The 25,815-nt window shown below is 36.6% G+C and overlaps 1 protein-coding gene across 3 annotated transcripts in view; it reads left to right on the forward strand.

The window, feature by feature from the left end:
• thsd7bb (thrombospondin, type I, domain containing 7Bb) overlaps nucleotides 1-25,815 on the forward strand; it is a 64,767-nt gene that overhangs the window by 6,292 nt on the left and 32,660 nt on the right. The window contains exons 1-3 of one of the 3 annotated variants that reach the window (XM_079598135.1): nucleotides 18,578-18,707; nucleotides 19,697-19,849; nucleotides 25,637-25,726. In XM_079598135.1, the coding sequence (XP_079454261.1) occupies nucleotides 19,723-19,849; nucleotides 25,637-25,726 (217 nt within the window). In that variant the 5' untranslated portion in view covers nucleotides 18,578-18,707; nucleotides 19,697-19,722. Of the gene's footprint in view, nucleotides 1-18,577; nucleotides 18,708-19,696; nucleotides 19,850-25,636; nucleotides 25,727-25,815 lie in introns of those variants that run through there. The other 2 variants (XM_079598136.1, XM_079598137.1) reach the window with 2 other exon arrangements.

Here is a 25,815-nt window from a genome sequence, read left to right on the forward strand (position 1 = left end):
TTTCTTATCTCTTAATATTCCCTCTCTCTTTCCAACTATCTGTCTATCTATCCATCTGTCTGTCAACCTATCTGTCTGTCTATCTACCTAGCAAATGTTTAACTGCCTGCCTGTCTGTCTGTCTATCTATCTATCTATCTATCTATCTATCTATCTATCTATCTATCTATCTATCTATCTATCTATCTATCTATCTATCTATCTATCTATCTATCTGTCTGTCTATCTATCTGTCTGTCTGTCTGTCTGTCTGTCTGTCTGACTTTCCTTCTATCACACTTTCAACTTCTCAACTTTTTACATTTTGTTCAATATGTTTAATTTTTGTCCTATGTCCTTCTTTTTTTCATGTCTCCCTTTGTGCTCCATTCTTCCTTTGTCACTTCCCTTTCTTTTCACACCGTCTGGAATCTTGCTGTCACTTTGACAGATCTATGTTGTGATGGATGTGCGTGTGTGTGTCCATATAAAGCCATAAAATATGTGTGCATCCATTTTATGGCTCAGAGGGTCATGAATTTGGAATGGGCCCATCGGTGCTTTGTTCAGATCCATTGTGAGAGAACAATGCAGTGTGCATTTGTGACGTGAACATGTGATTCCTGTGTTACAAGTGCACATTAGTGACAGAAGATTGAATGAGTGTGCTGTGGACTGGAGTGTGTTGTGAGTGTTGAGAGAGTTAAAGCCCATTGCATGATTCATAATTAATGCTATTGTTATATGAATGGGTACAGTAGTTGGGGGCACTTATTAATCAAAGTTTTTCTGTGGATATTATGTTAATTGCATTTTAAAAAGGGGGGCAGGCACAGTACCTAACATATGCACACTGTTTTTTATTTTTTATCTCAGAGGAAGCATTTATGCTGTTTTTGTCCAGAAAATATTTAAACTGTGCTGTTGGACTAAATGTCGAATGTGTTGCCATGTTGTGAACACCTCTGGCTCCTCGCTTGGGTTATTCCATTCAATAATTAAGGGATGTAATTATAATTAAGGTTATAATTCAGAGACTTTTCCAAACATAATTTGTCCTCTGGGAAATGCATTGATCTAATCTGGGAAGAAGAGTCAGGTGAAGTTTTGTACATTCCTATTTGAAATGGGTGTATGAGAGAGACTAAAGTGTCTGTGCACGCATGTTTGTGAGCGCGAGCACGACTGTGTGTTGTTTCCTCTCCACGGAAATCAATCCAAACATGGAGTGCCGGAGCACTCATTGCTATTCACACGCATGTCTGTCTGTATCATATCTTTAAATCTGCTAATTAACCTCATTACGACGCTCAGCCCGCAGGGGATCCAGTGTAAACCAAAGCATACGCTCATACACACATAGATTTGACATAAAAACTCCCCAAACTCAACGGAGACTGCTTCTCCAGTTTAATTATGAAAAGCCTGTGATTGAATAATTAATGCTGTTGGGTCGTCCTCAGCATCTCACTAAGCAGAGGCCAAGTGGTCATTGTGGTGCAGCTAGACATGCTCTAAATAATCCAAACAGGCACAGACCTCTGTAAACTGCGCCTGCCAAAAACATGACCCATGCAACTAAGATTATACCCTTCACCACACAAAACACACAATACAAGCCTTCTGTATGGGTTTACACAGACCCTGAATGTGGAACATTACCAAAACGTCAGAATTCCAGCTCTAAATTCACAAAATCTGGTATATTGAACCTGTTTGTATTTTGCAGAGCAAATTATGTGGTCTTCTAGCTTTGTACGCAGTCATATTAATGGCTAAAAATTTAATTTATTCGACAACAGGCTTGACTGATTCTGTGGATCAACAACAGGAGACTATCAAAGTCAGTCCGCAGATTTAAAAAAAATAGAGTAATATATGGATAAAGACTCTATTGGCCCTATCTTGCACCCAGCGCAATTCTTTGTACACCAACGCATGTATCATTCCTATTTTGCACCCAACGCACAGCAGACTTTTCCCTCCACAGACGGACATCGGTAAATTAGGGAATGAACTTGCGCTCCCGGGGCGGTTTAGCGAAAAGAGGAGGCGTGTTCCGGCACAGACCAGGAAAAACATATCTAAAGTCAGTGGCGTGTTATTCAGATGCTATTTTAAGGGCGCATCCTTCGCCATAATAGCGTGTGCACAACGCACACTTTGCTTCTCTCATCTACACAGATGCAGCAGATTGCATTTTTGCAAACCAAACATAATTACAAGGAGAAATATTACCACATAAAGGGAAATCATTGTTGTGTCCATGAAGATGTGAAAAAATTCGCATAAATCTAGCTCTTAAAGGGAATGTGAGAAGACGCTCTGATTGGTTTATTGCACGTTACGCCCAAACCACACCTATGAATAATGAAGCTACTTCCGACCAACCCATTTTAGATTTGCGTTGGGCGCAAGAGTCATTTATCCCGCCGGTATAATAGCAAAAGCGCCCGAGAAGCGCCCACAAAGTTACTTGCGTTTCACGTTTGATACTTGTGTTTCAGATCGTTAAAATAGGGCCCTAACGCCCGTTTCACACATACTCCGTATGCAGTGCGTGTGCGGTGCGTGTTGCAGTGCGTGTGCGGTACTGGAGCAGCACGCGCTATAGTGCTTTCACATATGCTGCGTTTGCAGAGCGCTACTGATACGTAGTTTCTGTGTCACAAAATAAAAAATGGGTAGGCTAAGTAATTTTGATTTTAAAACCAAACTTTAACTTTGACATTGTTACAGACATTACAACAGTATGAAATTAATTTTAATCATTGTGATTCTTTGTTTTAGTTCGAGTTGTTGACAGAAGAAAAGCTATCACGCTATATCTGTTGCTAAGATATAATACACAAATATTTTAAATTAGAATACAAATGTATAAATACTGATTATAAATGCATATTTTAAGACTAAAAAAAAAAGAACCGGGAGAGGGCTAGCCCCCAGAAGACAAAGGACCTTTTTGGAAATTAATATTTGATATAATAATTATTGTTAGCACATGCCACTACATTAAAACGAGTATCCTCTGCTATAAATAAGGCTGGCTGTAGCACCAAAAAGTTAAACATTTTGATTTACAATTACATAGTCAAAATTAATTATAACTAGCCTACATAACTATAACAAACTTATAATTACACCTTGTTTAACTTCTTTATATTCAAAAATAAAACTATATAATATGATTTACTTATGAATTCATATAGGCTACAACTACATATTCAGATATTCATTTACATTTAATAAATTCGCATGACATGAAGGTTGAATGTGACGATAAACAAAATAAATAAAAAGGGCAACACAGTAGGCCTACATATTAATGTTTAAATAGAACAACATGCAGCAATAATATATATTTATATTCTCGTTTAAAACGTTTTTAATTTCTTGATCCTGTAATTTAGTAAATGTAGAACACATTAACTGTAATTATGAGTAGCTATGATCAAATTATTACAGTTTCTTGTCAATCTATATTTATTTCAATGTGAACAATACGCTCCGGTGCGGTGCAGCACAGCAGAAAATAGACTCTGTGCGTAAACGATCGCTGCACTGCTGTATACGCACCGCAACTGGAACGGATTGCCGGACCGCATCCGTGTGCAGTGTGAAAGCTCTAACCTGTTAACATGGGTACGGAAAAAAATACGCACCGCAAACGCACTGCATACGGAGTATGTGTGAAACGGGCGTAACGGTGTGTTCACACTTGGCAGGTTTGGTTCGGTTAAAACAAACCCTGGTGTGATTACTCTGTTATCAAAAACTTTTTTTTTGTATCTTTCAGTTTGGTCTTAAAATGTATTGGGGTGTTTTCACACAGCAGTTCGGTTCGATTGGTTCAGTTGATCTGGACCAAAAAAAAAAAAAAAATTTAGTCCTGGTCCGCTTAGCATTTAGATTGGCATTGATATCACAACCTGATTGGTCGGCTTTTGTGACATATTGCCTTGAGACAGAACTTGCTGAACATCCAAAACAATGCTGTGTGTTAGCCAAACTTGTATGTGCGTAGTCTGTATATTATGGTATTTCGACCAGCTGAGAGCTCACGAAGAGCTTATAAAATGTGGTGGACAAGTCATCTTCATTTATATAGCGCTTTTAACAATGTAGATTGTTTCAAAGCTGCTTTACAGAGATAAACGTATAATTTAAGGTAACAGAATGTTTTGGCTTTATAGCGGTTCTTCAATAATTTCATTTTCCAGCTAAAGTTAGTTTTGATTGATTCACTTCCATCGAAATGATAATTTGTTATTAAATTAGGGGCCGCTAAGACGACACCGTTCTCTCTACACAGACTTTAAACGCAAACCTGTGAGAAACGCTGATGCCGCTCACGTGCGCATCAAGAATGAATTATGTAGTTATGTGCGTTTGAATATATGTGCGCATGTTTGTAATCCTCTACAAACCAAGCCTTAAACTACTTGTCCTGCCTATAAATTTGATACAGAATTTTTCATTTTATTTTATCACTACGGGGGAGATACGCGAAATTTCCAGAATGCTTTATCTGTAGAGTGGTAAAGGGATCCTCCATAGGGAGAGGCTAATTGGCACTTCAGCACTGCGCTGACAACATCGCAACTATATTGTGAGAAAAAACTTTGTTTGAGCATTCTGTCCTTTTTAGGGTCTCATCTTCCTGTTTCTGTTTTTGTTTACATATCCTTGGTCCATGTTGCGTTTAGATTTCATTCGAACTGCACCAGAGTTAATTTGGAAGCGGACCGAGCAGATCCTTTCAGGAGTCTCGGTCCACTTGTTTGGTGTGCACCAGGGTTCGGTTGGCAGCATTCACACTTATTCAAATTAACTGCACTAACAGAGCAATCGCAACAGGGTTTGTTTTAATTGAACCAAACACGCCGAGTGTGAACACACCCCTAGAGTCTTTTTTGATGTTGTTGTTGGTCTGGACCAAAATTATCCAAGAGAACTAAACTACAAGTTTTCACACTTGGTTCGATTTATTTGTCTGTACCAGCGGTCGATTACCGTCCGTACCTCCCCTTCCCCCTCTGTTCTCTGTTCAAATTATTTTATACACTTTTGTTATTCTACTTTCCAAAGCGTCAGCGCATAATGGCACTTTCGTCTCTCTGCCGCAAATGCCACAAATTCTCTAAAGAACGCGCGAGTCCATTTCTCCTGAAGGCAAGTAGAAATGAGATTTACATTTTGCTTATAGTGTGTCAGTCACGCCTGTCAGGAAAGGGAGTGAGAATCTAAATTTTTCGAATCATACATAGTGGTTCACTCACATTCACGATTTAGTACGATTGCGTTCATATCAGCAGTGAACCATATGGCAGTTCACATGAACGGTTCGGTTCGCAGGTGTGCACCAGAGTTCGGAAAACAGCGTTAACATCATCCAAACGAACACTTGACTTCAATCAAACCCATCTGCGCACCAAATGTACTAGTGTGAAAGCACCTTAAATTAGCATTTTGAAGAAAAGCGGTGATAGTTGCAAGCTTTCTGGACATCATTTTGTTCCTCATTACAGAAAGTAGCAATGAAAAAGGTTATGTTCTTGTAGCATTTTGCTAACAATGGTTGTGGTTTTGATTCTCAGGGAACCCTGATAAAAGAATATCTTGAATGTGCTACCACTTTCATTACAGGTACAAGCTTCATGTGAGAAAAATAAACCTGTGTTTGCTGTAAAGACAAGTTAAAGTGCAGTTAGGGAACTGAAGCCCATGGTCAAGCATTATAGTAGTTTGTGCTTCTCCAGCCTCTTGGTTAATTTGATCACTGATTTGATTTACTGCACACTCGAAGGTTCCTGGTATCAGGCATCGTATGAGAAAGTCTCAACATCTGCTGTGCAAAAATAAATTGTTGTTGAGTGAGAATTTACAGTAGACAGACACATCTAAAGCAGTGCAGTGTGTTCCACATTTCCGTTTGCTTCAGTTGATTCCTCACTGCAAAAAAATATTGTTCAATTTGCGGTATAAACAAGCAGCTGTGGTTGCCTTAAATTCACCATAAAAAATACGGTGACTATGTTTAAGGCATTACAGGATGACATAATGGTGCCTATATATTTTGCTTATAACAATATATTTCATTAAGTGATATAATGTTAATATACCAAACCTGAACTTTTAAATCAGTTAAATAGATTCCTTCTTTGAATGTTATTTTACTGTTTTTCACTGTAAATTATGTTAATTCATAGTTTATACTTGCAAAAACCATGAATTTGACAGTATTTTACAGTAAAATTACATATAATGTGATTTCAAACATTTAACTGGTTTCCACTGTGCACTGTACATAACTGTGCATCAATTAACAGGGTTTTACTGTAGCATTTTCCTTTTTTTTATTACATTGTAAGGTGTAATATTAGCACCTTAAGATGGTTTTTAAAAACACCCAATTTTTCACTCTTTGCATGCAGTAAATATATGTTTTTCTGCTTGCAGAATAGACAGTTTTCTTGATTATAATGGAAGCAATTTTGTTGCTTCACATTGCTCAAGTCACTTCCCATGCAGAGCAGGTACCATATGCACCTTTAAGGTACAGAAGGGTACCTTTTCGGGGTACACCAATGACAAGTGGTTGTACCCCTCAAGGTAAATTTTTTGCACAATAGGTTTTTGTAAGATTGATGATGGATTAAATGGAACATACACATTTACAAGTTTACGCTGTCTTATAATAAAGTTGTCTTTTTTATCATTCTAATTGAATGTTACTAGCCATGACACCAGTATTCAGCTGTTTGATCTCAAAGCTGTGGAACTTCCGATGAAGGGGTCCAGGACTTTGTGAAACTAGTGAAGTTGTGCTAGAGTCATGAGAACTTCAGAGATAATCCTACAGTGATGCTATAAAGACATCAAAGGACTGACAGCAGCTGGCCGTGTCCGGCCCTTCAAAGTGTCTAAAGTATCTGAAGTTTGGCAGAGATAGCTTGTCCACATCGGCACACACAGATGATTTTTAGAAGCAACCTAGTGACTTCAGACAACCCAATGTACTATGTCAATGGGATTAATCGGACATCACATGAGCTGCTAATTCTGGTAGGCCTGTAACCATATTTTTATTTTATTTTATGTCATTGTATTCCTGAGCATGTAGAAACCTTGTTTCTTGTACCTGTCACTACGATCAGAAAGACCGCTTCCAAATCTATCAGTAACGCACTGTCTAATCTTTCATAAACCCGCAGCGTTCACAGATAAAAGAAGAAAGCTTTATAAAAACAAGTTTAAAGTGTCGACATTTGTCTGAGAGTTTCTCTCTGTTGTTTCAAATGAGAGTTGAGACAGTGACTCCAGCTCTCAAAGATCCTGAGCCCAGTTTGCAGCCTCGCGGCTAACAATCACAATGGGACTATGAAGATGAAAGAAAAGACAATCAAAGACAACTCAAAAACATGTTGAGTTTGCTTTAAGTGAATCACTTTGAAACCCACTTCCCGGTCTGTTTTTTATGCAGAATCTCTCATTAGTGTGGCACACATGAAAACTGTATTTCAATCTGTGTGGAAAATTAGCTCAAAGACTAATAGACTCTCTCTCTCTCTTCAGTTCTCCAGCAGTAAGTCTTTGCTGTTTGTCCAATGTTGTTTTATTGAATGACTGATGCTGTCACTGAGAGGTCCTCAACATGGCAGTTTGCTCAGTTTCATCTCAGCTAGGAGAAGAAGGCATAGTTTCTGATGCACTTGAACAAGGTCCAATATTAGATTTGTGCTGCACTGCATGGCCAATGGTAAATTTACTTGCCATAAATCTTCCTTACTGGCCACAAAATTGTATTTTACATCATTTTTAATATTAAAGCAATATTTTCTTCCCTCAGGCAATGCAATTTGTCCACTGTTTTCTCCAGTGAATGTTACCATGTGACTCGCAGCATCATATGAGATCTCTACTGAAACTGATACATGATTGTGTTGCTCATATGTTTATGTTGGTGGTTTAATCACTTGTTTGGTCTGGTACGTTATTTTTAATTTCATTTTATTTTTTCGATTTATAAATGGTTTGTCCTTTACATCAGTGTCAGACTATCAGTCGGAAGAGTTTTAATATTCGCTAAATTTGGTGCCTGAGAATGCAAATTTTGGACCTTTTTTATTTATTTATATAGGCCTAGTGGACTGTATTGAAGCCTGAAAGCCAATCTCAAAGCCCTCGCATGTATCTGTAATTGAAATCACTCAATTTTTCATACACTTTACCAATTAAAGGTCTACACCTAGCTGTCTCCAGCCACCAAGGAAATTACAAGAACAGATGTTCAATCCAGTAGCTGCGAACAGCTCTCACTTGAACCCTATATAAAGTACGTTTTATTGATTCTTTCATTTCCACTCGGGTTCATAAGTGTTTTTGCGACTGTTTCCAGCTGAGCTAGAGCTGGTTTGGCCATAGCTGCCATATACTTTCTGCTGCAGAGCTCGGGTCCACAGCAGGGTCTGTGTCCTAATTGAAGTGTAATTGACTCAGCAGCAGGGAAGGTCAGTTTGTCACCGAGCACTGCATACAGTGTGCCGTCAAGACCGTTACCTGATCCAGCCAGTAATGACTCATGCCACGGTCTCCCAGAGACTCTTTTTACAAGATGAAACAGGAAATGGATGCACATATTTATGAACGCACACACCGAATTAAAGGAAAATTGCACACTCTGTGACATGTGGATTAACATTGACACTAAAGTAATTACCTAATGTAGTTGACATTGACTCTGGTGTGTCTGTTTTCTAATGTGTACACACTATTTGGAGACAGCTGGGATATACTCTCCTCACTATCCAGTTCTATTACACATGCAGTATGTTCTGCATGTGTTAGTAATGCAGTAATAAAATAATAATATATATTTATTATTATGTAATTTATTTAATTTACACTATTATTCAAAATAGTTTTTGGGCACACTTTAGATCAGGGTCCAATTCTCATTAACTAAACTAACTATGACTTTTGTGTCAGTAAACTCCAAATTACTGCTTATAGTTAGTAAGGTAGTTAAGTTTAGGTATTGGGTAAGATTAAGGGGTGTAGAATATGGTCATGCAGAATAAGGCATTAATATGTGCTTTATGTACTAATAAACAGCCATAGTAATATGCATGCTAATAAGCAACTAGTTAGTGACAATTGACTAAAGTGTGGCCGAGTAAAACAATAACTTCACTGTAAAAAAAAATCCCGTAAAAAAACGGTAAATCTCTGGCAGCAAAGTTTCCAGACGGATTCCGTTAAATTACAGCAAATAACCATTTCACAAAATTACAGGCAAAAACCGTAAAAATACAGAATTGACTTTACGGTCAAAATTAATTAAATGACAGTATATTACTGTTGATAATGGTTTAATTAACCGTGGAAAAACGTATATATTATGTCAAATAACATTAAAAAACATTTAACTTTCAGGTTAATCTGTAAATTTAGGGTTTTATAAAGTTTTTTTATGATAATGCTGTCTTAATCTACAGTAATTGTCTTTTAATAAATAGTTTTTCTGTGTAAAATAACTATGAAGTTATGTATAAAAATGCAATAAGTACATAAATTAAAATACAAAGTTTGTATATTTATGGTAGTTTTCATTTTTATTTTTTCAATCCAATTTACAATCCAAAACTTTTTTGAATAACTAAATGTATAAGTACAGAATACCTGCACATTTACAGTATTAGTCATTAAACAAACACTGAACATCAAGATATGTGAATGATAGGAAATACAAGCTTAGTATATAATTTAGAACATGTAAAAATATCCACATTAAAAGGCCATTGCTGAATACCTTTATACTCTAATATAACTAATTTTATACAATTACATTTTATCCAAAGTGACTTACCAATTAAGAGAACAATAGGAGCAACAGGTGCAGTGACAAGTCCCAGTTTAGTCTAGCACAGTACACAAAGCAAGTTTTTTTTTTTTTTTTTTTTTTTTTTTTTTTAAACAAAGATAGTATTATTGCTGGGTCAAGTGTTTACGAAAAAGATGGATCTTTAGCAGTTTCTTGAAAATGTATTGAGTTGTGCTGGTCATTCCACCAGCAGGAAACAGTCCAGGTAAAGGTCAGTGAAAGTGATTTTGTCTCTTCGGGATGATGGCACCACACTTGCAAAACACAAGCTGCTGGAGGACACATAGATCTGAAGCATTGAGTTTAGGTCTTGCTGGAAGGCCTGCCAAGAGAGCATTACAATAGCCCAGTCTGGATAGAGCAAGACAAGGAGTTGTGTAGCTCCGATAGGAAGAGCCGGATCTGTTTGATGTTGTATAAGGCAAATCAGCAGGATCACACAGCAATGATGGTTTGGCTGAAACCAGAAGCGGTTGGCAAGGTTGAGTTGAAGGTCATTCGTTCAGCAAGAGTTGTCCATCAGGTAGGCTAAGATGCAAGCAGCTCCCATCAGATCATCTGGCTGGAATGAAAGGTAGAGATATGTGTCAATAAGATAGCAGTGATAGGAAAAGCCATGTTTCTAAATGACAGAGCCTAGTTAAAAAAACAAAACAAAAAAAAACAATAGAATAGATGGGTGAAATCTAACACTCGTGGTCTTATTGTAGCAAAACCAAAACCTTGTGCAGCCACAGTGGCCCCACAAGGATCAAATTAATATTCACATGGGAAAATATACAGTATAAAACAAATACTTATTTTATGCCAGTTTTAGTGCAATCATGTCAGAAGACTCAGCCATTACAATTTTTAAAGTTACTGCTTACCTTGTTTGCCATGATCAGCTGCTTTTCAGATGACCTGAAATCATAAAAAAATATTATTATTTTTTAAAACTCAATATTACTAAGTAAGAATATGTTCTAATGGGACAATGCACAACCTCAACTGAACAATGGCGCCACCAGGGGGTGGCCAGGGGTGGCCATGGCCACCCCTGGCCGACTCCTGGCCACCCCACTGGCCACCCCAATGGCCAGTAAAAAATTTAGTAGCATCAGTTATGCATTTCATCCCTAATGCACAGCCAGGCAGGCAAGCTGATCTAGACTTTCGATCGCACACAGTAGCCCGCCCCTCCCCCGGCCCTCCGTACATGCCGCTGTTGCGCGCTCAGACAGCAACAGCTCAGCGCGTGCCCGTCGGTCAACAATTTTAAAAGAAGTTAAGAAAGAAGACGAAGACTACCGGTAAGTAAATAAGTAAAAAATATTCTTTAGTAAAAGAAGACGGGGAATTATGTGTCGTGATGTGCTTTTTAAGTGCCAAATGGTTACAGTATACTGTTACAACAGCTTTTTGATGCGTCTTTGACATGTTTTGACAAGAGTTACCTAGCTAACGTCGTTAGCTGGTGCATGTATATGTGTAACAGAGTTAAAATAATGCTGTTAAATTCATGCATTAATTGGGAAAACTCGACATTGGCTGTTGCATCACTCGCATTTGTGTGCGTGATATTGCGGGCGGAGCTACGTCACCACCAGCAGAGTCTCACATCTCTCGTGCTGGTAAGTCGCATCAATAAGAGCTGCGGCATAAAAACAGAGTTTAGATTGTTTTCAAGTGCAAGGTTGGACTTTATAAACTACACACAAGTTTACTTCATGTGTCTGTTAGTTCCTAGTTTTGTCAGTCGAGTCATAGGCTATGTGTTATTTGCGATGATGAAATGGAGTGTGTGTATTATTATTAACCTGCTTGTGAACTCTGTTTATTTCATTTAAGAAATTCATGCAACGTGATGCACTGTCCGTTAAATATAACACAATAAACCAAAGTATATCAGTAGGAGTTTCCTTAAGTCTTTCTGATAGTTTTCTTCAGGCCGGTTTACCCATACGGAAATGAAATATATGTACATAGCCTAGGTATATGAAATATACATATATGAAATATATCCACATATATAAAATATATATACCCATATATATGCCCATATATAAAACCTATTAGAAAATGGAACAATTGACATATAAAACCAGCCCATATATTTGATGTATGTATAATAGTGTTTTTTTACATACATGTCACATATATAATTATCAGTTTTCAAATAGAATTTGTGTAGTATTTGTTTTGTTTTTATGAGCTGGTCAAGAAGAGGTAAAATAATAATAAATAATACATTTTATTTATAAAAGATTCGAAAATGAGATAGAAATTGAAATGAAATGTGGATAATGAGATAGAAATTGAAATGAAATGTGGATATGTAGACTTGATCTGTAGACTTGAAATAAATAGTAAATAGTTTGGCATATATAAATTATACATATCGGTGACATATATGGTCAAAACATACAGTATTATATAAATAATAATCATATACATCATATTAATATATGTCAATATACTCATTTAATATGGCAAATTTATATATGTTAAAAACCTATATCAACATATATGTAGAGATATGCATATGTGATAGCAATATATTGTCTTATATTTAACATATATGACGGCGTCACTAGCGATATAGGGATATGTCATATATTACATTTCCGTATGGGTTACTACAACAGTAGAATACAATTCTGAAATTATGGTTTATAGTTTTGGTGTGCCACCCCAAGATTTTAAGTGGCCCCATCTGGCCACCCCTATGAAACATTTCTGGAGGCGCCACTGCAACTGAACTGACTATGATCTGGAAGCTGAGCAGGAAAGGCTAACAGTTATGTTTTGAGCATGTGGTTTTAGCTACATTTATAGAAAGTAAATGTAACTTTATATGATTTACTGTGACTTAGCAGCATCAGTTACAAATTGTAAATAAGTTAATTTCTTTATCAGAAGAACACAAACATGCTATATATTTTATTTATAAGCATCATTAACGTTATACACATAACGTTATGCATCATATAGCTAGCAGCTAGGCCTATGTGTTGGCATTGGCAAGCAGATGCAGAATTGCAATTCATCATGTTGTGCTCATATTCTAGTCTCATGTGCTGTTAGTTTAAGTTACTGAATTTGATTTATTAACGGTCTCGGTAGAGTTAACGTTAACTTACTCACCATTACGAAAATTGACCACGTGGTTTAACTAACGTTACAAAGAAAATATGGTAACAGTTAGGCCTATTTTTAGTAAAACTGTGGTTATTAAAATGGTAATAAATACACCAAAAACAATTTCACTAACGTTAACGTTATATTAAAGCAAGGAAATTTTTAAGAGAAGAGTTTTCAGCTTCCAGACAGTAACGTTATTTTAAAATGCCCGCCATTTAAGATATTGATTTACTGACTCATCATTATAACGAAGATTTTATACAATTGAACGGACTTTGATAGAATAACAAGTCTAACGTTACTTAAGTTTGTATTAGGTATTTTGAGATGTGGGTTCAACAATCTTTCTTAAAACAGATGGAAAATTGAAAGACTCATGCTGCATTTTCAGTGTTTTGCCGTCCTCGACGCCAGTTATGACATCATTTAAGAATGCTAATGTTAGCTTGTAAACAAACTGTCAACTGAAAAATGTTATCAAATATAGTGCAAATGTAACTTAGTATGATGAGACTCTTACCTCAGGGATCGGTTGGCATGATGTCCGGTGTGACGAACCAGGCTCAATGAAAAAGGCGCGTTATATCCGAACAGACTGAATGACAACCGGACTATAACTCGTGTTCAGCGCTCCTGCTCACGGCTGCTCTTGACGAAAACGATTGCTTTGACCCACTGTTGATCTCACAATCCACTTCAGAGTAGCTGCTACTGAATTCAAATCTCCCGCTTCGCTTGCGCTTGATACACAGATCCAAACTTGACGACAGATCAGACCAGCTAACCGTCGTGGGCGGGACTAAGCAACGGAAAAGTGGCGGATCATTTGAATCTGCAGCGCGCGCGCGCACACACGTACACAATGCCATGCAATGTGCAGCAACGCAGATTTTTTTTAAAATATTAATAAAATGCATAAAATATACATGATATTAGGGGGAGAATTACACAAATGATGAATCAAAATGAGCAAGACAATTAAAAGACTATAAGTCAATAGGCCTGCCTACTGTAGGCTATAGGCCTACTAAATAGCCTACTATTAACCTTAAAACTCACTTTAACCCCCACATGCTTAATGGTCTTCAAGGAAAACATGTTGAATAATTGCTGATTTCTGCAGCTACACCTTCTATTCTTTGTTTTCTAATTTCACAGAAATAATCTGTAAAATATTACTTAATATTTTATGTAAAATTACACATAACTCTGTAAAAATACAGAAAATTTCTTTAAAAAATACAGAAAATTTATGTAAAACCAAAACACAAGCAATTGCCTGTAAATTTAATAGTGGACCTTTAAATTACAGCAAATATCTGTAAAATAACAGACATTCACTGTATAATGACAAAACGGTAAAATTCTGTAAAAGAACGGTAAAAAATACAGACAATTACCTGTAAAATTAAGATTTTTTTTACAGTGTTATCAAGGATGCATTAAATCAAAACAGTAAATATTTATAATGTTATAAATTACGTTCTTTTAAACTTGAACTTTTTCATCAAAGAATCCTGAAAAAAAGTATCAAGGTTTCCTCAAAAATATTAAGCAGCACAACTGTTTTCAACATTGATAATAATAAAAATAATAAGAAGAAAACTGGAGTAATGGCTACTAAAAATCCAGCTTGGCATGACAGGAATAAAATTATTTTTAAAATAAATTAAAATGGAAAAAAGTTCATTTTAAATAGTAATAATATTTCACAATATTTCTTTTTTTTTTTTGGATCATTCTTTCAAAAACATAAAAAAAATCAACCCCAAACTTTTGATCTTACGACTAATTGTGAAAATTCCAAACTGATCTGGACATTCTGTACAATTGCATAAACAGCACATTTGAAAATATCATGGACATTTGTTTTTTTGGACTAAAACCTATATCATTAACCTTGTGCAACAAAATCTTGAATTCAAAACATAGTCAATGTGGATGCATTGTGTGAAAGAGCATTGTTAAATGCCAAGCTTGAAAGATCTTTTAGAAGTTGCTATCTTGAGTCTCTTCATTATAACCAAAGCGTTTACTCGTTACGTAATTATCCCGATAGAGAAAAAAGCATAAGATAAAGAGACAACATCTTCGATAACGCAAGATTAGCTCAATTGTCCTCCAGGTTAATTACTACAATACTGTTGAAGTAAAGGTTAAACAGAGGTGAGTCATGTTGGCATTTAACTTGGGTTTCCTCCACACCTGAAGCGTGAACATTTGAGTCAACTCTGAAGCTCAAGCACGGGACACGTTACAAAGGAATGGTGCATCTTAACGGGAGGTAAATGTTTTAAATGAGAAGGCATTCCAAGGCTGGCATTATGAAAATGTCATTGCACTTCTAGCGGGTGAAAACTGATTTCAAGAGGTTGAGACAACTTGCAAACCCAGCTGAAAATTGCCGTGGAAATTAATGTGCTTGTTATTGCTATGATTAAAGCTGCAAAAAAGACTTCTAAATGCATGCATATATATTGCTGCCTGGAATAGACTTCTTATATTAGGAAGGGGGAATTGTTGTTTCCCATGGGCTTAATGATGCCTGTATGCGGGAGATTAAGATAAATTTGTTCATTATTCTTTTCTTTACACCCTCTTGACCCTCAAAACAGAGCTGAAGATTTCTAGGTTTAATGAAAAGGATGCACCCATTTAATCAGCCAAACAAACTATTTAATTAAACTTTTCAGTGAATACTTGAGTCCCGCAATTCCTCAAATCAGTCCGCCCTTCTTGAAAAATTAGTGTTTTAATCAGGCAGTCATTTGCAGATCGCTACTTCTACTCTATGTGTGTGTGTGTGTGTGTGTGTGTGTGTGTGTGTGTGTGTGTGTGTGTGTGTGTGTGTGTGTGTGTGTGTGTGTGTGTGTGTGTGTGTGTGTGTGTGTGTGTGTGTGTGTGTGTGTGTGTGTGTGTGTGCTGTGAATGGAGCCCTGTCGAAACTGATTAGCTTTGTAATTACTCTCCAGTCTCCGGTCAGCGCTAACAGACATGTTTAATGCTATGCGTCAATCTACAGTCTCACGATGGAACGAGCAGGGAATTCTAAGATAACAGCACTTGGAGGAAAGGAGCGCAGAACTGTGTCTCAAAGCTCACTTTAGTTGTGACAGGCCTTTCAAACTGAATGACAAAGCCAAGGCAGCTAACCAAACATTGATGCGGATCCAGTCAGTGTTATGCTGAATGGAATGTGATTTACATTTCTGGATGGGAATTGGAGTGATATGGGGATTATGGCAAAGGGAAGAGACAGATGTGGAGAAAGAAGAGGAATTATCTGTCAGAAACATCAGGGGAAATGCAGTGGGAAGTAATGGAGCTGAGTAGCTAACAAACATGAGGCTAGTAAAGAGTCTTGGACACAGAAATAAAAGCTGTTTAGACTATTGCAGCCAGTGAACCTTCAGTAAAATCAGGGGTGTGCTTGTTTTTAAATGTTGATATAAAGTTATATATATACACACTTTCAACTTAAAACTTTAGTGATTGGATGTCACATCATCATTTTGTATATATTTGCCGAACGTGCCCAGCTTCTCAGGCTTGTTTTTTCTTGTTATGAATTGTATCCTATCTTCCGTTATTACAGTTAACAACGCGAAGTGATATGGAACTGTAATGCGGTCAAATAATACAGTAAAAGAAAGAGTAATTTTGAGAAATAACAGCAGTTTAAAATAAGGTTTAATGAAAAGTGTGACATCATTACTCCAGTCTTCAGTGTCACATGATCCTCCAGAAGTCATTATGCCGATTTGATGCTCAAGATACTGTTATTATTATCAATGTTCAAAATGGTTGTGCTGTTTAATACTTTTAAAAAAAACTGTAATCTATTTTTTAAGTATTTTTTGATGAATAGAAAGTTCAAAAGAACAGCATTTATTTGAAATATATATTTTTTGTAACATTAAAAAGTAAAAAGTACTTACAGTTTCCGCCATGAACAACTCCTCTCCCGTGGCATCATGGGATAGTAAAGTCCGGTAGCGGGTACTTTTCGCGTACTGTTTTTCGAATTCTATGAATTCGGACATACTGCTCGCATACTGTTTTTCGCATACTATTCGATTTCGGACGCAGCCCATATGTCTTTACTATTTCACTTTTGATCACTTTTGACCCCAAATATAATATAAAAATAATATATAATATAATATAAAATATATTATATTTATAAATTATATATGTGTGTGTGTCAGTCAGATATAATTTTGAAAATATTCTTTTAATATTCTTTTAACTCTTAATCTTATAACTATTTTTCTTGATAATTTTTAATTTATTTTATTATTATTATTTTTTATATTTTTATTATAATTCCGCATTATACTGTACTTTACCATACCATAGCATGGTATGCCATACAATACTGTTCTATTCCAAATTATCATCCAATACCATACAAACTTGTTGAGGTACTGATGGAGACACACTGTATTTAGGCCCACTCTTAGAGGAATTCTCTCATCCTTCATACCGATGGTTATTTGTTATATTGACTATGCTTTGTCTGAAAGAGATGTCTCAGTGGAGATCCACAATTACTAAGTGAAGTTTGGAGTTTATTGTCTCTGTAATTTAGTCATTCGGCTAAAAAAAAATCCACTGGTACATAAAAAAAATCTCTCTGCAGTATTTTGTCACCATCTCTCCTGCTCTTTATCGCCTTCTGTCTGTTCTCTATTTCCCTCCTTTTCTTTTCAACCTTGCTTCTCTCCCCTAAGTAACGGATTTGACATGGCGGGAATGTGGCAGACGTAATTTAGCTGAGTGGAATCAGCCGTGGCTCTTTGTGTCCCGTTCATCTCTTTAAATGTTCTCCTTGAGCAGAGCACACGCTTCATCCAGTCAGCTCTAACGAGCGCCAATGAATTCCCTTCAAGAGACTGCATGGATATTTCTTCCCCCTCAGGAAGGTGTTTATATGTGCCTTAGAGACAGAAGAATAAAACGAGAGAAACAGATACAGAGGAAGGATTTCACAGGTTTAGCTTTCGTGTAAATGTGTTCAGTGTCTCCAAGGGGTTTCTTCTCTGGCAGATCCTAGATTTCTCACTTCCTCTGATTGATTGGGCTAAACGTCTATGCAGAAATATTGAAACCAACATAGGTAATGAAACGCATCTGGATCTGTGGATGGAAGTTCATTACTAATCAGCAAAATAGAGATTCTGTTGTGTGCTATAAGGAAGGATTTTATAAAACAACTTTATACATTGTTATATATTATTGCTTCGTTTTTGATTATTTTGGAGATTTCACCATTTTGACTCATCATTTCATTGGCAGGTCTGGCCAACTATGTTATTTTCTTGATCAGGTTAACCCTAAATTTCAATGTGTATTTTAAAGGGTTGGTATAATGCGCTTTTCACCAGATGTAAAATAAATATCTGATGTCCCCAGAGTGTGTATGAAGTTTTAGCTCAAAATACCCCACAGATATTTTTATATAGCATGTTAGAGTTGTCACTTTTTGAGGGTGAGCAAAAACGCCTCGTTTTGTGTCTGTCCCTTTAAATGCAAATGAGCTGCTGCTCCCGGCACAGGGGGCGGAGCTTCAAGAGCTCTTGTCCTTAGCAGCTTCGATTACCTCACACAGACATGCACTGACAATTTCAAAAACTGTTAGCCTTTTATGTCCAAACTGGAGTCAGTCAAAGATGGAGAGACTCAAGAAGAAGAAACAACATGTAGACAACATTTCTGAATGGTTAGTTGATGAATTTATGTAGCTTATGTGTAGTTATCTTAGTCATTGGTTAGCATATTCTGTCTTGATAATGTCACTAACCCGGGAGGAATGTAGTCCCCCCTTCCAGCTGTTTGTCAGTCCTTAAAAAGCTATTTCTTAAAAAGAAAACATCTTCCTTTGCTTTGAACGAGCGTCGTAACTTAGCAGATGTTGTTTATGCTCAAACATTACACACTAACTAAAGTTAGAAAAGTGAAATCATAATCAACCACCCCTTTAATATAAAAAAAGACTTTGCAAACCATAGCAATCCCAAAATAGTGGATGGTCAGTTACTATTCTCTCTGACAATAGGTTATTGTATATAAATATCAGGGGGAAATACTTAATGTAATGTGTTCAAAATGTTCACCCGAAGAAAATAACATGCTGGTCGCAGAACTTTTGCAGACATGAGATATGTTCCTAAATTCATTTTAAATTCAGTCTAAACAACTATTTTCGGAAGCATTTAGAAATAGAAATAAATTCAATATTTGTTTTTGGAAAAAAAGACCCACTTCAAAAACAGACACAAAACTGTCATTTAAAATACATCAAGACAACTTCATATAACAAATATTTGTGTGAGATTATAATATGTTTTCCTTTAATTAATAAAATATTATATTTCTGATAAAAATTGTTGATAAAATGATCATCAGTGGACATTAAATCTACCCTAAATTGTAAAATGAGTGTGGTATTACTTTTTTATGTGATGCTATGCAGATCCCATAGACTTGCGTTGAACCAAAATTGTTACAAACTTTGTCCAGTATGCAACCACTTCACAATAACCACCCACAACAAACTTCATAGTAACGTAAACAATATTAAAATGTGAAGGTTGGGGTATTTTTGTATCTGATATCTAATTTTCCATACAACTATACATAAGATGTCTTATCTTTTTAGAACTATTGTGACTATTGTAACGATCTATCGTATGTGTATTTCTGCTGCAGGTTCGATACCGACAGGCTGACAGAAGATGGCATTTCTGAGGCATGAGATTACCGTTATCTTCTCCCTGTGGGCTTCTCTCCTTTATGTTGCACTAATGTCTCTTCCACTGGTGGCAGAAGCACCAAAAAGAAGCCAGTACATCTGGAATACAGGTGGGTTGCCAATATTTCCTCAGTTTTTTCTTCTTGGGACGACAGGAAGAAATTCATTTACGCTGTCTCTAGGTGAATTATGAGTATTTTTCTGCCATGATTACTTACCATCACTTACTCAGTGTCATGGCGTTACAAACCTGTATGACTTTCTTTCTTCTGTTGAACAACACAAAAGGGGACTTTTTGAAAAATATGACCAAAAAACTCTATCAATAGAACTATTTGTTCAGATATTTCTCTCATGAGAGTGCCATAGGGAGCTTAGGTTTTCAATGTCTCAAAATTTTGGAATATGGTGCACAAGTTACTTTTATATGGCATTTTTGGATCTTGATACCAGTCTTTCTTTGATATGAGAACGATCAAGATATCCTTCAAAAAATATATAATACATACAGTATTCGTAACGTTATGATGGTAGGTAAACGTTGACATAATTTTCATTCTTTAATAGTGCACTAGGTAAACGTGTGTGATATTTAGACAAAAATGCATAAATTATTTCAGGGTTTTCAGAAATGCTAAACACAGTTTGTGTTTGTAAGATCCATGCAGCCTGAGCCAGAAAATTCTGACACTCTGTGGTCAGATCCAGTTGGAGAAGTGAAGTCGCATATTATTGGGATTGCATAATCAAATGTGTGAATTACCATTTTTGGTACAGTACATTCAGTCAAGAAGCAAAGTAATTCACATTTCTATTCTGCAATTGATAGAGGGAAACAGAAGTGTTGAATTAGTGGTCCATGTTGGATATTGATCCTTGTTGCCACAGATCTTGGATCAGCAGGCGTGGATGTACGGCAGTTCAGAAAACTGTGAGACCATCTGCCTGTGTTATCTGTGAAGTCTGATCAATCTTATATCCAGCTGGAGTTGCACTGAGAATTCCTCATGTCGCCATGGCAACAATTGTTAAGCGGGAGATTGACAGCTCGCAAAGAACAGAAGATTATTACTTGTCCTATTAATGCCGTCCGGCGCATCCAAGCTACTGTGAGCTTATTTCAAGATGCCGCAATTAAGCACTTCTCCAGTACTTGTAACAAAACATCCAACATTTGGCTATGAAGACCTCAGGCAGGAAGTTCATATCAGGCAACATGCCATTCTCGGAAATGAGCTTCATTTAACTTCCTTGACTGAATGCAGGGACCAAATTGTGGGGGGTTTGAAATGTCTGACCACTCCTGTTTAAAGGGATGGTTGATTAGGATTTCATTTTTTTAACTTTAGTTAGTGTGTAATGTTGCTGTTTGAGCATAAACAACATCTGCAAAGTTACTAAGCTCAAAGTTCAAAGCAAAGGAAGATATTTGCTTGTAACGGCTGGTATGGACTATGCGACATTCCTCCCGGGTTAGTGACATCACCAATCCTAAAATTTCCTAAAAACACGGTTTATAGATTATTATGACAGAATATGCTAATCAATGACTATAGAAGATAACTACACATAAGCTTCTACGTGTTGTCACTTCTTGAGTCTCTCCATCATTGTCTGACTCCGGTTTGAACATAAAAGGCTGAAAGTTTTTTACATTTTCAGTGTGTGTCTGTGTGAGGTAAAAGGACACAAGCCGTTGAAGCTCCGCCCTCTGTGCCGGCAGCAGCAGCTCATTTGCATTTAAAGGGACAGACAAAAAACAAGGTGTTTTTGTTCACCCTCAAAAAGTGACAATTTTAACATGCTATATAAAAATATCCGTGGGGTATTTTGAGCTAAAACTTCACATACACACTCTGGGGACATCAAAGACTTATTTTACATCTTGTGAAAAGGGCATTATATCACCCCTTTAAAGCTAGGGTCGGTAATGTTGGAGAGCTAGCCAGATTTGAAAGTGGCACCTCTTCTAAGCTCCGCCCCCTCCTGACAGTGCTCCGTCCAAAGCTACGCCCCCCCCCACAAACATGAACGCGCATCCACATTTGGAGTCAGCTGCATGTACCTACAAGTGATGCGCAGGTTGATCCAAAATGAGCGGGTGCCTGCGGTTACCCGCGGTTACGAGTCATCCAAAAATATTTTTAATGATATTCGGGTCGCGGTCGGTCGGGTCGTTTACCTTTGTAATTTATATAGTACTAGACACAATGTTCTATGAAATACACAGGTCTACACTTTATTGGCTGAATGCGCGAGGATGACGCACGAGCAGTCTGCAGATGAAAGTGGGAAATCCTTATTTACCTTTTGAATGTTGAGTGCGTTATTAACTTTTGAATAAAAGCTGACGCGGGACAAAATGCCCGATTTCCCAACACGTTGAACTGAGCAATGCCATTGTGCCATTTTAATAGGCTACTTTTAAACGCATATAGCTCAGTAATGTCAGTTTTATGTATTTGCTGAGAGGGGGCGGGGTTTTTGTTGGGAAAGTCCGGGGAGAGACGCACACGTCGATTAGACTGGATAAACACATGCAGCATCTTAATTGTTAAGACAATGAAACGAAATAAATGAATAAATCAAGCCTTTATTACAAAACACTAGGCTATATCATACAGCATTCAGAAAAATGCGCACCCCTAGTTCCTCCGTCTATGGCCCATGACGCGATGAGCATTTACTATAGCTACTTTAAAAAACGCGGGTCGGGTACAATATTTTCTTTCTTTTTTTTTGCGGTCCGAGTTGCGGGCGGGCACGAGACATGGAGGCATCTGATTGGTTCTTTACATTCGCACCGAATGGCAGTGATTGGTCAGAGTTTTTACTGTCCTACAGCTGCTACAGAGGTCAGATTTTTTTCATTCCTTTTTCTGAACACATAATGTATTGACTAAATGTATTGAGAATGGAAGGACCATTTCACCCAGTATAAAAAAAAATGCAACAGGATTACCAACCCTAGCTTAAAGGAATAGTCTACCCAAAAATAAAAATTCATATTAATTTATTGCACAAGCAAAAGTGTCCAGTAACAGGGAGATCATAGGGACAAAGTTAGCAGTATTTGGATGGTCATGGGATCTGAACATGGAGTCCCTCATACGACGACATAAGACATACTGTATGTAAAATAAAAAATATTTTAATGCAAGGTCATGTTAATGTCTTATAAGTTTTCTCTTTTTTAACATTTATTTAACTATTTATTTCTTTATGTGTTAAAACTTTTTTAATCTTAATAGAGATTTCTCACATATTGTTCACAAATTTGGGTCAGTAAGAATTCATTTTAATTTTTTTTGGAATAAATAAATACTTTTATTGAGGAAGGATGCATTAAATTTACCAAAAGTGACAGTAAAGACTTTTACATTGTTAAAATTGTCATAAAAACGTTTTTTTAATATTGATCATAATAAAACAGAAAAGTTGATTGAGCAGCAAATGATCATAGAATGATTTCTGAAGGATCATGTGACACTGAAGACTGGAGTAATGATGCTGAAAATGCAGCAGTGCCATCACAGGAATAAATTACATGTTAAAATATATTCAAATACAAAACCCTTATGTTAAATTGTAATTATATTTAACAATATTACAGATTTTTACTGTATAAATGCAGCCTTGGTAAGTTAGGATCAGGTCAGACAAAACAGCTACTTTAATATTTGTAATTTTTTTATATAAATATCACAGATTTGTTTTAAAAATGATTGATCTATATGGCACCAAAAGATAGTTTCAGTTTTAGAAGTGTCAGAAGTGAAAGTGATTGTGAAATCCGCACTGATCGATGGCTGGATGGACATATCAACAGGTCTAATGCTAATGAAGGCAGCTTTGACAATGCTTTATAGATGAAGCATGGATGATATAAGGACGTTGAAGTTTTTCTGTGAAGCAGTGGTCAGTTCTCAGAGGTCTCCTCCCGTGCTGTGTGTGGATCGAACGGCAGCTCTGCGGGTCCACAGGGGTGATGATTCCTGCAATGTAAAATCGATACTGGTTTCATCTTGAAGGAGTGTGTCCACTTTTGTTCTGTCTATGAAGAAGTGCTCATTTGTGCACCTACACACTTTCTTTTATTCTCAAGGTCTGATTTTCTTGAGCTTTTTTTTGTGTGCTTAATTTTGCTGAGTTTTCCTGGAAATGAGAAAAATATATTAGAGACAGGAGAGCAAATTCTTGCGTTTGCATCTTAAAAGCACTCTGAAGGCTTGAAAGACTCATTTTGAACCAGTCTCCCTGGAGTTCCTCGTCACGAGCTGGACCGAAAATGACTCTGTCTCACAAAACACGAAGGTGAAAATTAACCTTCAATAGACAGATGAAGACAGGCGGTCTGACTGTAGAAGATTATGGTTTTTAGCAGTATTATGGAAGGAGACATTGTAATTCTATCCTTTTTTTGACAAAAATGTGTACATGCCAATGCAAACGAGATGAATCATAATTTTTTGGTACGTTTCTGAATAGAACTAATACATTATGTGCGCATGTATCTGCTAATATAGTATTTTGTCTGCTTTAAAAGGCAATTTTGTTGTCAAAGTCTTCAACATTTTGATTTACCATGTGATTGAATCCACTACATACTTTGCAGTTCAAGTTTTTTGCATCAGTCATGTTCAACTGTTTTAGCTACACGTCTTCATACATAAAATGAATAGAATAAAATGTACAACATGGTATAAAAGTATGCAGTTCATATACAGTGAAAGCCCTGGTAACATAAACATATTAAAACATTCACTTTATATACCTGTGAAGCAGTTTGAGCTGCATTTTATTTATGACAGGTTCTATTAAACACATCTATACTACTACTACTACTGAAGAAATAATTGCATTATTATTAGTATTATTATTTTATTATTTGTCACCAGGCTGAAAAAGTATCCGTAAAGGATAGGGCCATGTCTTCTCATGAATAATTCATACATCACTGATGTAAATGTGCACAATAGTCTTCAGTATAATGCAATAATAGATTCATTAAGGCAAAAGAGATAAATATAATATTTTTTATTTTTCCGTGGAAAGAGCAGGACCAAGAATGAAGCTGTGTGTCTGCCAAAATGATAGGACAGTGATGACCACTCACAGTATAATATGTGAAAATACACATTCTTTCCTTTTTCAAATACTCCTTTTTTTCTGTTTTGTATGAAAAGCCCACAGAAAAGAAGTGAGCAATTCTTCAGCAGTGAATATTGACCATCTATTATCCATTTGCCTTTTGTTTTCTGTTCAGTTCATTAGTTGTGCACTAATTTCTTTCTTTCTCTCTGTTTGATTGATTACTGTGGAGGGAACGAGGAGAAATCAGCGCAGTATACAGATGTACACACACACACACACACACACACACAAATATGTGAAACTTTGAAAAATGTGGTTTCTTTTTTGTCCATACAAGAAAAATTAGCACAAGTATGATTCCATTTTTTTGTTGAACTTTAAGCCATTCTTTTAAATGAGCAAAGAGGCTTGTTGGGATTTAAATGATAAAACTATAGATATAAAAATATACGATGAAAGTATTTTGACGTTTTGGTTGTCAAATGTCAGTAGAACATGTTCGTTGTTAATGTGATGACGTATGTACATCTGCAGTTACTTTGCCAGGAAAACCTGTGTAAACTTGAAGGTAAACCCACATAATGCATTCACAGACAAGTAAACCAAAATACATCCCAAACCTTTTGCATTTAAGGCATCAAAATCCACCAATCCTCACCTCAAACTCCAACTGAATCGTGACAGGCCAAAAACAGCTCAATTTTCTTGGCTAAAGTGTCTGTGATAGGCAGAAAAGCACTGTAATTGAATCCGTGACCATCAGCGAGTAATTAATCTGTCATGTGCCCTATTGTTTCACCCAGGATGCATCCAAAAACTGTGCGAGTGTCAGACTAGAACATTTCTTCACGCTGGTGAGAGGGAGGATGCTGCCCGTCTCCAGAGACCTCTGGGTCAGGGAATGTTTTGTGTTTTTTTAAATGTGTAAACAACACTAACAGTCCTGACACTTTCAGGCATCAGAAATTCATAATTCGATTTA

Source organism: Phoxinus phoxinus (assembly GCF_949152265.1).
Source record: "Phoxinus phoxinus genome assembly, chromosome: 22".
Classification (NCBI taxonomy): domain Eukaryota; kingdom Metazoa; phylum Chordata; class Actinopteri; order Cypriniformes; family Leuciscidae; genus Phoxinus; species Phoxinus phoxinus.